This window comes from Convolutriloba macropyga, chromosome 4, assembly GCF_964194025.1.
Source record: "Convolutriloba macropyga chromosome 4, txConMacr16.3, whole genome shotgun sequence".
Taxonomy (NCBI): domain Eukaryota; kingdom Metazoa; phylum Xenacoelomorpha; order Acoela; family Convolutidae; genus Convolutriloba; species Convolutriloba macropyga.
Window position 1 is genome coordinate 31044367 of NC_134471.1, and position 18117 is coordinate 31062483.

At 33.3% G+C, this 18117-nt stretch overlaps 1 protein-coding gene across 3 annotated transcripts; it reads left to right on the forward strand.

The window, feature by feature from the left end:
* Positions 1 to 858: 858 nt before the first annotated feature.
* On the forward strand, positions 859 to 15645 carry LOC142338386 (uncharacterized). 3 transcript variants are annotated; one of them, XM_075388126.1, is made up of 4 exons: positions 859 to 1077; positions 2254 to 2433; positions 3942 to 4160; positions 15218 to 15645. In XM_075388126.1, exons 3-4 carry the CDS (start codon positions 3978 to 3980, stop codon positions 15497 to 15499), a joined length of 465 nt encoding a protein of 154 aa, XP_075244241.1. In that variant the 5' UTR covers positions 859 to 1077; positions 2254 to 2433; positions 3942 to 3977; the 3' UTR covers positions 15500 to 15645. The 3 variants fall into 3 exon arrangements, with proteins under 3 accessions (XP_075244241.1, XP_075244240.1, XP_075244239.1); XM_075388125.1 differs by lacking the exon at positions 859 to 1077 and adding an exon at positions 1733 to 1814; XM_075388124.1 differs by lacking the exon at positions 859 to 1077 and adding an exon at positions 1742 to 1814 and having other exon boundaries at positions 2240 to 2433.
* Positions 15646 to 18117: the final 2472 nt, after the last annotated feature.

The following is an 18117-nucleotide window of genomic DNA, read 5'->3' on the forward strand; positions in this document are numbered from 1 at the left end:
CTCTTAAAGAACAAATTCGGCAATTTTTCTGTCCAAGTACACTCTCTATAAACTGGTATATAAACTTCAAGCTCATATATAAATTCGCACATTTTGAAAAAAATATGTCGAACTAATAAAGCAATCACCTACCTAGGCAACGCTTTTTTCCAACGCATCTCTATTAGGAACGCAAATTTATTCATAAAACTTTCTTTAAAGCACGACAATTCCAAGAATTTCGAAAGCGTTCTGAGTCATGGAATACTAAGAATGGATCTGCTTATTGAGTATGATATTGTTCAAAATCTACATTTTTAACACTGATTTCTTTGTCTGCACAGAGTTAAAAGTGACATGATCATAATACGCTCTGAGTAAAAACAAAGACTCCGGACCCTCTCCATCCTAACTTTCCAATGAGGGCACATCGCTCACTTTTTAAGTGGCCAAACATGAAACACTAAGCGCCGGCATTGCGTTACAATGCGTCATGCTGCTAAGAGGGTGTGAAACTGGAGCCTTGGTTCAACATAACAGTTTTTCGTTCCGATTGGTCATGCGAGGGCGTGCCTAGACCTTGGCCCAGACTTCAAAAACCCAATTAATCACAGCTAATTCCAAATTGCCATCAGGACTGGCTTGTTGGTTGAATGGAACCTTATTGGCGTCAAAGTTGTCTCAACAATAGTTCTCTTACATCAAAATCAGACCGCCAAAAGAGCAAAAACTGGTACCTTAATTTCGCTGCACAATTTCCAATTTAAGACTCTATATCCTCGCCCTAGGCGTACTTTACCACTTATTTTATCTTGGTGCTCTTTCTGCGCAGACCACTTACACCGTTGAGAGGAAAATTGATTGTCTTTCTGTGGTTTTTAAAAGACTTTTTCCACATTTGGTTGTTTCTCTTGTTTTTCAAGAATCACCTCTGCTATAACTTTACAACTTTATTAACGCTCATTCACTCATTCCCTGTAAAATCAATATTCTTTCTCTGTCATATCGACTTTACTACTAGAACCTTTGTAGTTCTTTACGTAATATAATTTGTTAGAACCTAATTAGTAAAAGAGCGTCTCCACCGCAATCGGAGAAGTAAGCAACACTCTCATCACCAAGTTGTTCCATACCTATTCACCTATAGCAGTTTTCCCTTTCAATCTCAATTAATTCTCCCCGATTTTAATTAATATAGAGGCAACACTAGGGTTAAACGATTCGCGGGAGAAGTCGTACCCATTATAAATACAGCGAACAGCGGCTTCCAAAATTTCCAGTAAAATAATGTTTTTCAAAAACTTTTGTTTTTTGACTATCGCAATTAATCAAATTTAAGACTTTAGATTATTTATTAGTCGGTTTATAATTTCCAGAGTCACTTATAAAGATTTTTATTTGAATCGTGGATAAATTGTGGAAAAAGTGCTAAGCAATCTAATAGCTGATATCAACTGTTAAAATCTTTGAAAGAACAAATCTCAAATTTCCAGTTATAGTTTTCCGGTGCCTTGTTCCCTTGTCATTTCTTTGAACTAATCAGACTAAATTAAGATAGTGCAATTAGAAAGAGAGGCGATACCTATTTCCTATTCAAACAATTAATATCCTTTTAAGAGGAAACGGTGGCAAACATGAAACCCCTGGGCAATAAAATTAAGTCAAATTATTTCACGAATTAAACGGAAATTAGGTAAGCTAACACTCTACCAAATTTAGCAGGGTCGCTATTGGTAAGTCATTTCTGATTCATTTTTTGGCAATTTAAATATATTTTAAATTCTTAGTCATAATTTCAATTTTGGTGCTTGGATCAGTAGGTAAAAAAAGCTGAAGTAAGTAATATCACCAACAATTTAGAATTAATTGCATCCAGCTGAAATCTTTTTCAATAAAGGTTTTTAGGACTAAATTTTGATAAAAATAGTGCAAGTTTTCAAAGAAATGCTGATATTAAGTAAAAGTTATTGGGAATAGTTTCTGTAAAGAAATAGTATTAAAAAACGCCTGAATCATGCCTGAGTTTCCGGAAAAACTATTGCACTATTTTTGTTTTTTTTTTTTTTGTTGAGAACACATTTTTGTCATTAAATATTTAAGTTCAAATTCTCGCTCCGTTCTGAGTGAGAAACAAGTCGCTTATGACTTATCTATGTTTTATAGACAGGAAAGAAGGAAAATAAGGAGTCGTAAAAACTTCACTTAATCCATAATTCTGTTCATAATTTTGCTCCCGATGTTGTAATATTGCTCTATTTAGAATTGTTATCTTAGGAAAATCAGAAGGCGCACACTGATTGACAGAAAGACACCATAACAACCACAACAACCAAAGATCAAAATAATTTCGAATAGACAACATACCCCTGAAGAAATATCCAATTTTCAATTTTAGCTGCTGAGACGATTCATAATATTCAGTTCGCTCTAAACCAGAACTTCAGATCTACAAACGTAAGTAATGATAGATGAATGGTTACATGACAATTTACCCAATTCCATTTTACCCAATGCCATTTTAACCTACGCCATTTTACCCAACCTGCCATTTTACCCAATGCTATTTTAACCAATGCCATTTTACTCAATACCAACTTACCCAATGCTCTTTGATCTTTTCGTTCAATTACCCGATTACAAATTAGCAGTCGCTGTTACAAGGATGCTTTAAAATATTTGTGGACAATATAATCCCATGTCTGGTTGTGATAGTTTCATATCAAGTCCGACAGGCCATTTATTTCACAGTTGGCTAAATAGTCGTTCTGGTTATTTTAGCAATAGGGTAAATTGGGTCAGTTGGCATTGAGTAAAATGGCATTGAGTAAAATGGCAGGTTGGGTAAAATGGCATTGGGTATAATGGCATTGGGTAAAATGGAATTGGGTGAAATGGAATTAGGTAAATTATCTTCACACCAGATGAATTTATGAGTCGCTGTTTCGAAAAACTCAAATTCACCTGTTTACATGAACATGAACAAAATGTGTCAGTATTTCTTAATCGTGAGCGAACAATTTAATCGTGGTTTATCTTCTTTGATAATGTTTTACTCTAGTATGGTGATAATAGTCATTATAGTTTTTCGGGGGTCTATGAAACATCCGCAAGTGCTGAAAATGGGTTAGAAACTAGTGTAGGGTTCGAATCGTCGTGCCTTACTTCAAACGATTTTGGTGTAGCATTGCATCAACTGATCTTAACATCTCAAACTTAGTCATATCACACAATCTCTTTTCTTTCCATTCCCTGTTTCCCAAGGCTTCATCTCACTAGTCAGTTTTGAACAAGCATAGCTTCTAATCTAAGCAATTTCTTATAGAAAAGCTCTACCTCTTAAAAAAATTAAATTCTATAAATAACAAATTCAAAGATGTACCTTTTTATAGGAAAAGTTTCTAAATATGTTACAAATTAATGTCTTACTGTATTCACAGCAATTTACAAATTGATGAGAAAATTGCGCGACGTTACATGTAAATTGTAACATATTATATTTTTTTTTTTTGCATTATTACATTATAATTTACATTAAAAACCCCGTTTATCATATATTTCCTATACTCAACTAAGTAGGGTCGAAACAACAAGTTTGTATTTTTTTTACGTAGCACTTCAAATTTGATTGCATTTTTAACTTTCTATCAGGCTTATATCCACCAGTTTAAGAGTGGAAAGAACTGTCCATGATAGGTGGCTCAAAAGTAATTCAAAATAGAAGAATTTCCCCCAAATTTTTTTGCAGACTGGGCGTTTATTGTTCGAAACAATGATGATAAAAGTGCCCAATTTGAATTCAAAAGACGTATATTTTAGTTTTAGTTAAGTGCAAATTCAATTACAAAATCAAAGAACGAAAGGCAGGTCCTATGTTCACAGCCTAGCAATGTTAATCACGAGGTAGACTTTCACCCAAATTGTCTCTTCTTAGACGCAATAATTCTCAAGATAAATAATTTCAGAATAAAATACAACACACCAGCACGCTATAACACGAGATGGTATCAACAACCGACATTCCGAATTCACAGAGCGGAATAACTCAAAAACTAAAGATGTCGAGAGCAGCCAATCATAGTGGAGTTTCTAAGCTGATGTTTGGGTTTTGTGTGCTTGTGGCTGTGACCATTTTTGTGCAGGAGACGACAGCATTGACAATTGCAGTTCCCGAAACCGAGCAAGTAAGATCCAAAAGTTTTCCTCCATTGAATCTCAAAAATCTGATTTTTACCACTGAAAATTAAAATTTTTCAGCTATTAAATGAATGATAGTTTAAGAATCCATTGATGAGCCAGGAAATGAAATGGAACGAAAAAAGGGTTGGCAACAAACATTGCTTCCGTCGTCAATATTCACCCTAAAATTGCTCATTTTAGAAACTAGGAAGACTCAATTTTATTGGGCCTATCATAGGGTACCCGTATTTAACGGCAAGTCAATATCAGTACTGGGCACGTCAAATTGCAAGTCTTATATCAGTACTGATTCAGAGCTATGATCATGTCACTTTTTACACTTGTCAGTATAAATGCAAGTCTTGGCCAAGACGTGCAAGACTAAATGCAAGTCATGGCCAAAACGTGCAAGTCTAAATGCAAGTCTTGGCCAAGACGTGTAAGGCTAAATGCAAGTCTTGGCCAAGACTTGGCACCTCTAAATGCAAGTCTTGGCCAAGACTTGGCACGTCTAAAAAGCGTCAAAAATAACAAAAAAAATGTCAAAAAAGGCCGAAAAACGTGGAAAATAGGTCCAAAAAACGTCAAAAATAGCCGAAAAAAAACATCAGAAATGGCCGCTTGGTGTCTGATAACTGGGCCTCGGGCCAGCAAGGGGACCCTAACTGAATTGCCCCTCTTCAGAATCTTCCCTCGGATAGGAATGTTTGACATGATAGGAATGTTCAGCAAATCTGAAAAATCAAGATTCATCGATTTTTGGCTAAAAATCGGCTCGAATTGGCTAAAAACGGCTGAAAACGGCCCATAGTTACCTGAAATGACCCATTAGGACCTCCCGTAGGTCCTGTAGAAGTGTCTGGTACCATTTTGTACCAGTCTGGTATCGATTTTCAGGACCCCGGGAAAGTACTGATATGTACTTGTAGACTTGCATTTAGACTTGCCCAGTACTGATCTTTACTAGCAGTTCAGTCAGGGTAGTGGATCGGAAAAAAGTCAACTCCAAATTCCCCAACGTTCTCACGCCTTGTTAAATTTTTTGCCAAATTACTTGCAAATCTTGGGAGCCAAAAACGAGTTATATTATTTGTCTGAAATGGAGATCCAGCTATTCACATTAGCAACTGACTTTAGTAAATTTTACTTTATTTTTTGCCAATTGCTCTTAAGATCAATGTTTACCGAGGAAAATTGAAACAAGATAAAAAAAAGTTTGATTTAAATAAATTTTTCTATATACTGTTGAACAAAATTGTTCCTTATCTCTGCAATTTTACACAGACACTCACTTTAAAAAATTTCTTGTTGTGTCTTTGTAACTAAAACAGTATTTAATGATATCATTACTCAGAAATTGATTTCAACAGTTTCAATAAAATTCTTGGTTCACAAGAAACGCTTTCCGATAGCATAACTTTGTTTTAACAAAAATTTTAATGTCTCCTTATACTCAGATAACAATCATTTTTGGTTTTTTATAGTTTCTTCCCTTATTTTATGTTAAAGCAGTCCGAAATAAATTGAAGGCGAACAAAACTTTCTTTGATGACCTCCAGTGGACTATTTGGTTATTGTTATTATTATGAAAAACAGTGGCCTATTATGAAAAAATTTTTTGGACATAATTAGCCATTTTATAATTTCATTTTGAACGTAATTTTTAGGTTAAACTGCCAATTGAGACCATATTTTTTTCAGAGGAGAATGAGAGTTCATCCAAATTGGTTACAAAATTGTAATTCTTTTCTGAATAATTTGTGAACACGTGGCGTGTGAAGATAATAGTTGAACGTTAAGTATCCTATTATGCTGCCTTTTTCAGTTTAAAGTAGAGTATTTCTTTTTTTTGCCCAACTGATCAGGTTTACATTTAAGTAATTGTCTATTTGATCAATAAGCAACAGACTATCCTATGCTAATAGTCTGCAGACGTCATATCTATTGATCAGCGTTAAATGAAAATATGAAGATCACATTCATTAAACCAAGGGGGGATAAAATTCTTCTTTAGTTGAGAGGTAAGATATCTGACGGCAGAAATCTATTTTATAGATTCTATGTTTTCAATGACATAGTAAAATTGTTTTTGAATTGATAAAGGCAAGAAACAACCAAAATCACCTTCGAAAAATGAATTATAAAAGCGCTATTAGTTGCCAATTAATACATTTTTCGAATAATTTCTTTAGCTTACTGAACTCATTTTAAACTTGAAATAGATTTTGCATCATGTTTGATTGGATAAAAACGAGAAGCAAGGAATAAATTAAAGCAACTTCTGGAACGAGATGTAAAGCTTTCCAAGTTTTGGCAAGATCTTATGAAATAACTTTCATAGGAAGTTAATTTCATAGGACAACGATGATTCGAAATTTCTGAAACATTATTTATTTGAATGACATAGAACCAAAGGTTTTTAACTGTTTTTTTATCTTTAGTTGACAGCAATACTTGTAACTTCTGTTAGATAACAAATAGGATGCTGCTTTTCAGTATGGGGTAACTTTTAAAAAAAAATTGTCAGTCATAAATCAAAAATTGTTTTTCATGAGCTTTTTTCAAGTGAACAAAAACAATTTAAATGTAAAAACGGGAAAAAAATGTGAAAACGCTTTTAGTCTTGGCACATTTTTATATACGCATCAATGTTTTATTTGTTTGAATTAAAAAGATGCCAATCTCATTTTTTTTAAATTTGGCACAGAGTTGAAAAGATGTTTGCTTTAGGTTAATATGAGTTCTGTTACAATTGAATGCAGGAAAAAATCTATAATACAGACTCTTTGAGATGACAGACGAGAAAAATGAAACTATTATTAGTAGCAAACTATAAAACTCATTAGGAGACTTACTTTTAGTATTTATGAACTGAGGGATTCTGTTGCTTTGGTTTCTGGAAATACAGAAAAGGTAGCCCTGTTAGCAATCTTTTACTGTTAATATATACTATCCTTCTAATCTAGATCCTGATTTTTTTTATTGTTAAGATTGAGAAAAGTTAATTCATAAAACATTTGAAGACCGTGCTGTCGAATTTGATCCGAAACTCATCTTTCCCGGGTCGAGGTTTGGCGGTGAATTTTCGTGAAATGCGGTGAAAAAAATTAATTTTCACCGCGTATTTCTTACATCTTTTTGCGGTGAATGCGGTGAATCGCGGTGAATTATTTATTTTCACCGCGTTTTCAGCATTCTTACAAAAAAGAATGGTCCCCACATGTGATCGAACCTCTGCCCTCCTGCATGACTTTCATGGTTTAGTCCACTGCGCCAACTGTCACTATCATCTCTGCAATTTCTTGTGAATTTAAATCAGATTGAGTAAACTTTGGAAATCACATGCGGTGAATTTTTGTAAGAAATGTAGTGAATTTGGCGATGAATTTTTGTAAGAAATGCGGTGAAATGTGGTGAATTATTTTTTTTCACCGCATTCACCGCTTTCACCGCATTTCTTACATTATTTTGCCACAAAAGTTGATGCGGTGAATTTTTGTAAGAAATGCTGTGAATTTTGCGGTGAATTTTTGTAAGAAATGCGGTGAAATGCGCTGAAATATTTATTTTCACCGCATTCACCGCAATCACCGCATTTCTTACAAAAATTCACCGCATTAAGCGCATTTCTTACAAAAATTTACCCAAAAACCTCGACCCGGGTTGCAATAGCATAGAGTTGTTGCTGAAAACTCGATAAACTTTTCCTAGGAAGCCAACTAAAACAAAATATGAAGCGAAGTTACTTTTTTCAATTGAGAGATTTTGGAGATCATTGCGTGATAATTTAGATTAGAATTTTTGATACAACTATTTTTTCTTGTAATCTTTTTAAATTTTCTAAATTTTTAAATTTTTTCTTGTTGATTTTTTGCTTTTTCTTCTTTAAAATATGAGCGAATTTTCCTAAATGATCAGACCTCGTCTCGTATTCAGACATTCTTTGCTGGTTAAATTTTGGCACAAAATTTTTATGGTATTCTGAGGCCGTTTTGCAATGCTCCGAGTTTCATTACGCTGACTTTTAAAAATATTCTTCTTATCTTCTAGTTTCTCTCTAAATATCTTCTAGTTTATAATCAAGCATTCTGCTCATTTTAGTTCAAATGAACGAAGGAAAGTGGCTAAATGAGCAACATTTCAATCATAAAAATCTATCAAAAAATTATCTCTGGACATTCTCCTTCGGAGTAATTTTTTGGAGACTACAGGGAAATTGTAATTAATTCATGTCAACCTGTCGTTGTCTACAAAAAGAGACGTTTATAACAAAATGTATCTGTTTATGTTGGTATTTGACAATTTCAATTGATCCTTAGCTGAAATGAAAACATCTGTTCAAGTTGTATGAATTCTTTGTGTTCAATTAATATTCATGATGGGTACACAAACCGGACATGATAGATGTGTGTGACAAATTTGTTATGTCGATTTTGTAATTAATCTTTGATGGGCAATCATTAGTTCAAAATCTGGTTTTGCACAGTATAAAGAAAACGGGGTACAACAAAACAAATGAAAAGTAAACTTTTCCAAAATTTCTTTAAAGCAGGTACTTTTTCCTCTGTAAACTGTTATTTTGTTACTCAAAAAAGATAGAAGTGTTTTTTCTGTTACGCGAAAAATGGCCTGCTTCATTTGCTTTGACCACCAGAACGGAAAAGGAAAATATTCAATCTCAAATATAGGCAAGAAGCGCCGAAACAAAGTTTCGAACGGATATTGTGCATTGAAAATTACACAGCTTAAACTTCATTTAGATATGGCACAAGAGCTAAAGCTGAAAATATTAGAAACAGCAGCAATTAGGAGCTCAGATTTTCTTCTCATGTCCGTTTTTGTCGAATGTCATATTTAATTTTTCCGATCCCACTTTAGTGAGAGGGAGGAATTATATTATGAATTGGTTTTTTTTGTTTAGTCAATTGAAGACAGGGCTACCTTTTCTTGTAATCATCACAGAGAGTTGTCAGTGGTATCATTGAAAAGCTCATCCACCAAAAAACATATAAATAGAAGGATTTGTTTGAAATTTGTCTTTTCCGGGAACTTATTGGGATTTAAATTTGTGAATACTAGACCGATTTCTGTTGTTTTTGTTCATATTTTCCGTAATTGTAGCCCAAATGTCCTTAATTTTGCTAAAGTTTATTAAGATTTTTAAAATTAGTGTTATTGATTATAACTCAAAAGATAGAGGAGTGATAATGAATGGATTAATTGGAAAATTTTTTGCCAATTTTTCGCTAAATATTTTTATAGCTGCGAAGCTGTAAGCTGAGCGTAGCTATATTGCGGTGCTCTTGGTTTTTTACAATTCAAAGAATTTGAATTGTATTGGGGCGCTGTCTTGTTTTTAAGATCTGTTCACACATTTTCATGATTTTTGAAGTCAAATTGGAGTAGTGATTTTGGTCACGCCGAAACAGGAAATGAAGCGAAAAAGCGAGTGGTTTTGCGGCGTGAAATTTTTTCGCTCCAAATTTAAAGTAGAGTGAGAAAACGGTGTTTGAACAAAAATTCGGTTTCTCGGTAGTGGTTTTTTGTTCACATGCGGCAATTTCTCTCTGATTTTTACTGTTTTTTCGATTTGCTGGATCGGATTTTTTCTAAATGGTTTTCCCAATCCCTTCACAGCTCATTCTAGGCCTAATTTTTTTATTTGAATTAAATTTTAATTTCTCGCTAATGGTTTTTTTTGTTCACATGCGGCATTTTGACATTGATTTTGTGTTTTTTTTCTTATTTTTTTTATCTGATTTTTTTAAAAATGTTTTTCTCAATTCATTCATAGTCCATTCTAAGTCTAGTTTTTCTTTTTAGTCAATGAAAATTCTTTGAATTTTACGTCAGGACTTGTCCTGCTATGTTTTTTTGTTTCGTCGTCTGACGCTCTTTTTTGGTTTTACATTTGTTCACACATCAAAGCTGAAAAAGTCAATATTTCTGAATGACTTCTTCCTCTCACTAACGGCATTTGCGCGCGTGACGTCATTTCTCACTCGCTTTAGCAAAAGTTTTTAGGTTATTTGCGTGATTAGATTTTGATCATACGTGACTTACCTCACTCAATAAAATGACTTTTGCACTTTAAAACTTAAGTTTAGTTTGAATTTGTTTAAGGTCAAAGGAACTCATACGTGCAGTAAAGGTCCCTTATATGAGGCTTCTGCGGAATGAATTTTAACAAGTGTTTTTAATTTATCGCTGAATGTTTTTCTTTACTTGTTTTTTTGAGCGGTTTCGAATTTTTTTTTGAATTTAGATCTGTATCTGTTTCTATCTCTATTATATGGCACGCAGGTCTATTCTTTCGCAGCTATTCCGGCAATCTGTCGGCTATGTTTTGAATTTCAAGCCTCCTCTTCAAAAATGATAACAACTAAGCTTCCTAGCCCATTTTGTTTCAGTTTGTCAGAAAAAGAAACCTGAAAACTTCTAACCTCTAAACACACAAAGAGGGCCTCTTTTTCCTATAAGAGTCTTCTTGACTTAATTGCTAACTTTTAGCTAATTTAACGCGATTTGTATCCAAAATGCATCTTTTATTTTTGATAATTTGAAGTATTTTAATTGACAAACTATCTCTTTCGCAAACTTTTGGAATAATGAGATGTTTTGATTGCACGTGCAACTATCTAAAGGCTAATTTTGGTACTCTATGTGAAGTCTTACAATCAAAATTTATTCGAATTGTTTTGTGGTGCGATATTTTTTTACTATAATTTTGCAATTTTTGTATTTAATGTCAATTACTGACAAAACTGATGTCATCAAGATTCCTAGAATTAACGAAAATCCAGTCCAGATGAAAATGTGGTCCAATGAATAAAACATATAAGCTTCTGAGTAAAATCAAGGTTTTCAACTCATTAACAAACTCTTTTCAAATTGTTTTCTTGGGTTTTGCTAGCACTTTTTTGAATTTTTTCACATTACCATGACTTAGACCCACTAATCAAAAAATTTAATTGGCTTCTAATTGGTCTAAGGGAAACTATATTGTGTTTTATTTTGTTATCTCATGGCTCTGATGACTTTGTTTATATTTGTTCTAAGACAAAATCAGTGAACTTTTCACTTATGAACAGTTTCTATCAAATTTCTGTCGACCTGAAACTTGATCTCAGCTACGACAGCCCAATTTTTTGTTACCATTTGAATAAAAAATTTTTCTCTCATGTGGTATGTTTGATTTAAAACTAGTGGTTCCTTGTTTTTTTCTCCACAACGAGTTTTCAAAAAAACATTATGTTTTTTTACATATTGAACCACTTTTGGAGTTCATTTTTGTTTGTTTATAATTTGACAGATTATTGCCAGTTACAAATTAAGTCTGCAAATGTTTTTGATTATAAAAGTGCTCAATGTCTTTGTTTTGGATGTAAAAAGGAACTGATTCAATAACTTAAAAAAATTTATTATGGTTAATGGTTTTTACCTTCAGAAGAAAAATTTTCGAGAATCAAAAGTAATTTTGAACCTTCCCTTTTTCGTTCTCGATTTTGTCATTATCTGGATTAGTGTCAGTAGTCTTAAGTATCTTCTGGTTTTGGCTGAACCAAACATCATTTTTCTGTTGATTGTATAGTTTGATTGATGTTTTCAGGGCTGCCATTGTTTTCACAAGAATTTTTATGAATTTAAATTGCTGGTCAAAATTTCATGTCCTTTTTGTCTTTTTCACGTAAACCCCTTTACAATTGGACCCAATAATACTCAAATGAGACCCAAATACTCTCCGTTTACAAAAATTTTTCAATGGTTTTTTTGTTCTTATTGTTAAAATAGCTTCAACACTGGGTTTTTTAAAATAGATCGTTAATTTTTGATTTTTATCCGTGTTTAATGTGTTTTGGAGTCTTACGACTTACTCTCATTAATATCAACCGAACTGTTTTCTTCTGGAGTTGCGGGATAATCTATTTTTACTTTTAGTTCAGAACTTACCGTCTTTATCACTTTTGAAAAAAAAACCTATTTTAAAAAATTCAGCGAAGTGTTTAGCCTTGTCAATTTTTATATTCTTTCTATGAATATAATTTGATTTTCCATTATAAAGATATGTCATTTTTTCTTTTTGGATCTCCAAATCTAATTTGTAGAAGTGTTTTGCTTTCAATAAATCGTTTGTTGGCTTTGATACTATGCATTTTCAGTTAAAACTTTTGGTTATCTGAGATTTTTTTTAGGTTTTTTTTTGTTCTTCGTTTGCCACAAAAAAAACACTCATGTGGAGGTCCTATTGGTAAAGAAATATTGCTGAAATGATAATTGTCAGTGAAAAGATAATTGTTTTAGCGGCTGCGACAGAGTTTTCTTGCTAAATCAATTTTTTAAAGACTTTTTTTGTTTGTTTTTGCTGTTCTTTTTCCCGTTTTCTGTCGTAATCTGGATAATGACGCTTCTGAAACCCCTTTTTAAGAAATATAAATTAGCAATTATCAATTGTTTTCTCAATTATACATCATTGGTACAAATTGAATTTTTTAATGATTTCAGATGATACCTATCGATTTTATTCACTTAGAAAATAATGGTTTTCAAAATCAAAAACCTATATTTGAACTCGGCCTTACTGCCGTTCTTTCTTCGATTTAACACTGAGTCTCATTAAGAACAAGTCCCATGTCTTTTAAGTGAATTAAAGGTTAAATTGTTCAGTTTTGGTGTTACTTGATGCCTTTTTTATTTTGTCTTATTGTATTTTCTTTTAAAGTTTTGAATCAAGTTTTGAATGTAGTTAATGTTTGTTTTTATTTGATTTTTGCGTTAGTCTTGTCTCGTTATCTCATTAATGTCATTTTTCATCGCCCCAGTTATGCATTTTTACTTCATACATTTAGTGGTTTCTTGAACGATATGTGATTTTCTGAAAGTTTTCGATCTCTTCCTGATTTGTGTAGGCCATGAAAACAAAATGCGGATGAGGGGGTTCTTAAATTTTTTGTGTCAACGCACATTACCAAGGCTCCTTATTGATGACTGAGTCAATTTTAATTTAGCTGACTTTTTCAACTTTAGGAAGTGTTTTGATGTTTTTTGTCAAATTGAAATGTACAGCAAAAAATGTGTCTGATTTCAGAGTTGTAATTAAACACGTTAATTGATGCATTGGTATTAAAACCAAGAAAATATACTACATATTTATGCAAAATCATAAACACTTGCTCTCTTTGAAAAAGAAGTTTTATTAATTAAAATCAGTAAAAAAAGTTCTAATGCTCTTGCAACTTAAACATATGTATACATCAATGATTTTCAAAAATTTGGGTTATTTATCCTTCTATAATAATAACTGAATTTTTACACCTGTTGTGACCTCAATTACTTCGATGCACTTTAGGCCATTAATCATTTCAAAAATGGTGCTGAAGTAATTACAAAAACAATAGCTTACACTATTATGGGAAGCTGTCGTGTTGCTTTATTTGCAATAATGCTTAGTGTCTTTTTGCTGGTTTTTGATAGTATGAGTTGTGAAAATTTTGAGTTGTGAGAATAATACGTCAACTTCTCTCCGAGACAAATTTTGCTTGAAGCAAAAATTCTACCATGAAGAAAGCTTTGAAAATTTCAAAGTGTTTCAAGAGCGATTTCTCTATACTGGTTTGTCTTGAATAGTGAACGGTTGGCGTCAAAAGAAATGAACGCAAATTTCGGGTTTGTCTCACAAGGACCTCAAATCCTGTTTTTCGCTGGTCTGCTAATAGTGAAGCATTACTTTTAAGTTTCACCTTTAGTAACTAATGATTCTAAATTCACAATACGTTGTTCCGGCAAGTAGGAAAAAAGTTCAATTATCTGAAAAAAATGCTACGTGCTCTTAAGTAATGTTGTTTTTTATTTTAATTTGGCTGGAACAATATTCCCATTTATCGCTGATTTGAAGTTCTTTCAGTAAACGCATCTTGTCCTGAATGTAGGAGATAATTGATACCATTTCTGTTCACCGCTATAAGCGGTTCACCTTAAGTTCTGCAGCGACGACCTTAACTTACAAAGATTCTTAAAACTCAGTTGTCAGAGATTGCCTCATCCCAATGTGACGTGCTTAACTTTCATGCGTTGAGAAATGATCGATGCTCCAACATGATCTATGCAGACAAAAACAACTCAGGAACAGATTTGAAATTTTTTGGTCAGATTTCACTAAATGAGAGTCATATCTTAAACATTAAAACAAAAATTGATACTAAGATGATACAAAAAAAATCACGGTCTCCAAGGCTAAAGTTATGCAAACATTGCTCTCTGGTCAGACCATCATGAGCAGTAAACAGTCAGAGAATTAGTTGCGATCTGAATTCTTGGTCTGTGAAAACCATGGTCTCGCAAGAAGTTGGGAGACAATCGCTACAACCAACTCTGTTAAGAGCGGCAAAGCCGGTGAGATGGTCTAGAATTGGAGGTGAACTTTTGACGGATGGTATCAATATAAATCGCAGTATAAGAGTCTGAGCAGAGATCAACGTCTGGTAATAGAATTGATCACTGTCAGAGCTAAAAGATACCCTTTCTATTGAACCACTAAGATTGGTCCCCATCGAATGAATACTAAAAAGTGAAAATAATTGTAAATGAAAACAGATACCGTTGAACTGTGTCCCAAAAATGTATTTTAGAAAAAAGATTTGATTCTTCGGTTTTTCTAAGTCTTTTTTAGAAAAATCTAATCAGAGAATGGAGTCGGTAATTTATAATCCGGTCATAGAACAGAGTCGGGAGTATGGGGAGTGTTGTCGGATCAGAAGGAGAATTGTCATGATTCTAATATGATGAGTGTCACTCAAAGTCTGGAAAATGAAAATAAGAGCAACTGATGCTCATTTGGGCGTCTGGATTTTTTAAAACCTCCTATGTCTTAGCAGAATCATGTTAAACAAAGTTTTCATCTTAACAACAAATATCTTAAGCTGTCTTGGTAAATATTTTCTCGAAATACCCGTGCGAAGATCTCGCAACTTCATTCATATCTTGACGTTTTCTTGCTTGGAATCCTATCAAGATCTGATCAATTTATTTCAAGTTTCATTTCAATGCCCCTTTAATAATTTTTTAGGACGCCCTTTTGTACAGTGAAGACTCAAGTGACCCAACTTCATACGACAAGAGATCATCAGCCATGCACTTCTTCAAACGAGAATCTCCCCTGACAGAGGAAGAGTTGCTAAAGAGATCCTCCCCCTGGCACTACGGAAAGAGGTCATCCCCTTGGCACTATGGAAAACGAAGCTCGCCTTGGCACTATGGCAAACGATCCAGTGCCATGCACTTTTTTAAGAGAGATTCAAACGGGTATCCTTACTTAGATGAAAGCAGCAGTGAGGGATTCTATGCCTGAACGGAACGGAGATCAGGCGCTGATAATTAGCTCTTAACTGAGTACGAATCAATTTTGAATCTATCAACCGAGTTGTGATTTAATAATTATATTTGGATTGTTCACAATAGCAATGGTCAGATATGTAATTGAAGTTTCCCTGTTAAGGTTACTTTTATAGGGAAGCTAATCTCCTAGACAAGCACCGAGAGTTATCCAGCAAGAATTTTCAGCAGAAAAGAAAAACCTGTAATCTTGTGAGACCTATCAAGATAACTATATTCCTGCAAGAATCATTGGAAAAGTTAGTTTTCACAGGCAGAATACAAGCATTTAAAACAAGCATTAAGTTGTAAGAAGTACATATGCTCTAGTAAATTTACAGAGCTCGTCATTGTTGTGCACGATTGCGCTTAATAACCTGTCAATTTGACAAAAAACAAAATCCGCCAAATTTGTAAACAATTGCATAAAAGGCCCTCGCAATAACTGATTGCGCATTGAAGAGACAAATTACAAACTAGTTTTTGTCGAAAGAGTGACTCCTGAAAAAAATGCTCCTAAATACTTTATTGAGAGTTTGATACAGAAACTACCGAAAAAAAATTAAGCTAGTCACAGTTGTCCAGAAAAACCTCTCAATGTACGTTTTGGGCCAAAAAGCTCTCAAAGAGTTTCTCAGGAGTGAGAAAATAAATAAATAGCGATTATACTGAGCGGCAAAACTAAGTTAGCGCCCCCTATTTTTACGAATAACGAAAAATTATTAATTTTTGAGGCAATATTACTCCATCTTAAAATCGTATTTTGAGTACTATTTATACTCTAGTCCTCTCGCCCACCTATGAAATTCAGATAAAATGCAACGTTAACTTACCGGAAATCCCAATGTAAACTTGATGAACTCCATCCAAGTTTCATAATAAAAACAAACTTGTAGCAAAATCAACAGATATTTACATGCTTTCTTTTTCTACGTTTATCACAACTGCAAACACAATTTAAAGCAAATAATCATAGTTGAACAAATATGAAAACATATCACATCTCGTAACAATTGTCTTTTTACATTGAAACTTTGATAAATTTCATCAAATTTACCTTGCGATATCTGGTAAGTGAACGTTCCATCTTATCTGAACTTCATAGATGGGCGAGGAGACTAGTGCATAAATTGTATTCAAAATGTGAATATAAATTGGAGTAAAATTGCCTCAAAAATTGAAGTTTTACTTCGTGAAATTAGGGGGTGCTTTCTTACTTTGCCGTGCAGTATACAATTTACAGGAGAGATTTGATTAGTCGATTAGGCTAGTGGTTTTGATTTGAGGGATGAGAACGCAAAAAATTCCCGCAATTGCCGTTTTAAATATCATTATTTTACTTCAATCAAATTTACGGCCAAACTGGGGAACATTAGAATATATAAATTTGTCAGTAAAATTTTCTTTAATTTTTTTTGAGAACAATTTTGTTTTAAATATATAAGTTATTTTTTTTGTTCTTTACAGTTGTAATCTGGGCAAAAATCAAATTATATCAATGAACAAAAAAGTGTTGTCAATAAAACTCATTAGTACTAATCGTTTAGGCTATTTTTGAACATTTTTTATGAGACGGTGAGTTGCAAAGGCCGGTAAACGTGATACATGATAATTTCACCAATTTTTTCTCTTGTTCAGTTTTTTTAAAACAAAAAACTCATCGGCAACAAAGTTATCTTCTCCCAAAATCACCAAGGTTGTGTAAAACTAAGTATTTCTTGAAGAACAACTCATCAAAAATAGAATTTACAGATATATATTTCAAATTAACAAACTAAATTTCTGAAAAATTTGCAGTAGTTCCACGCACTGTTGTAGCAAAATTCCCAAGTTTATTGTTCTCAGCTAAAGCAACATTTGTCTTACCGGTGCAGCATTTTTGTTCCCCACAACTAGAGTTCGACAAATATAATGAACTGAAGCCTAGCATTGAGAAAAATTTCATGGAAGCCAAATAAACTGATCACTGGTTTGAGGTAGTACATTATATTAGCTTTAGACAGCAAAACATTTAAAAGCAGGCCCCGTTTGAGGCAGGCCCCAAGAGTGGTGGAATTTTTTTTTATTTTTTTAATCACCCAAGTGGTTGGTTATTCTTTCTTTAAAATGGATTGAGAAACTGGTATTTGAACCAATCATCGTTTTTCAGAGAGTTTTTTTCAGGTGCGGCATTTTGAGTTTTGGTTTCAATTTTTTCCTAATGATTTGTCACGAATTAAATAGAATAACCGTGTTGTTTGGTAGCTTAATATTAATATTTTAAGAATTCACTGGGTCAGTAATTGTTTTTACTACTCCAAAGTTCTGGGTTTATAAAACCATTATTGCGTTTTGATTTCGACCAGTAGACCAGTATTTGTTCTTTCGGATCTTTTCCGTTTGTGCCCCCCAGTACGTTATGCGTCCCCCAGCTACTGAGCACGTGCTATTACACATAGTAAATCATTATGCAAAAATATGGCACGTGCGTCATCGGGGTGTAAATAATATGCGCCCAAGCTGGGGGCATAAACGGAAAATATCCGTTGTTACTTTTTGGTGTCTTTTCTCATAGTTGCTTTAATGACAGGTCCTATTCTCATCTAATTCCTAAAT

What these genes read in the sequence shown, in the direction of transcription:
- LOC142338386 (XM_075388126.1), top strand. Translation starts at nt 3,978, where the DNA reads ATGGTATCAACAACCGACATTCCGAATTCACAGAGCGGAATAACTCAA. An exon ending in CAGTTCCCGAAACCGAGCAA is followed by an intron (nt 4,161 to 15,217) that starts GTAAGATCCAAA and finishes ATAATTTTTTAG; the next exon opens with GACGCCCTTTTGTACAGTGA.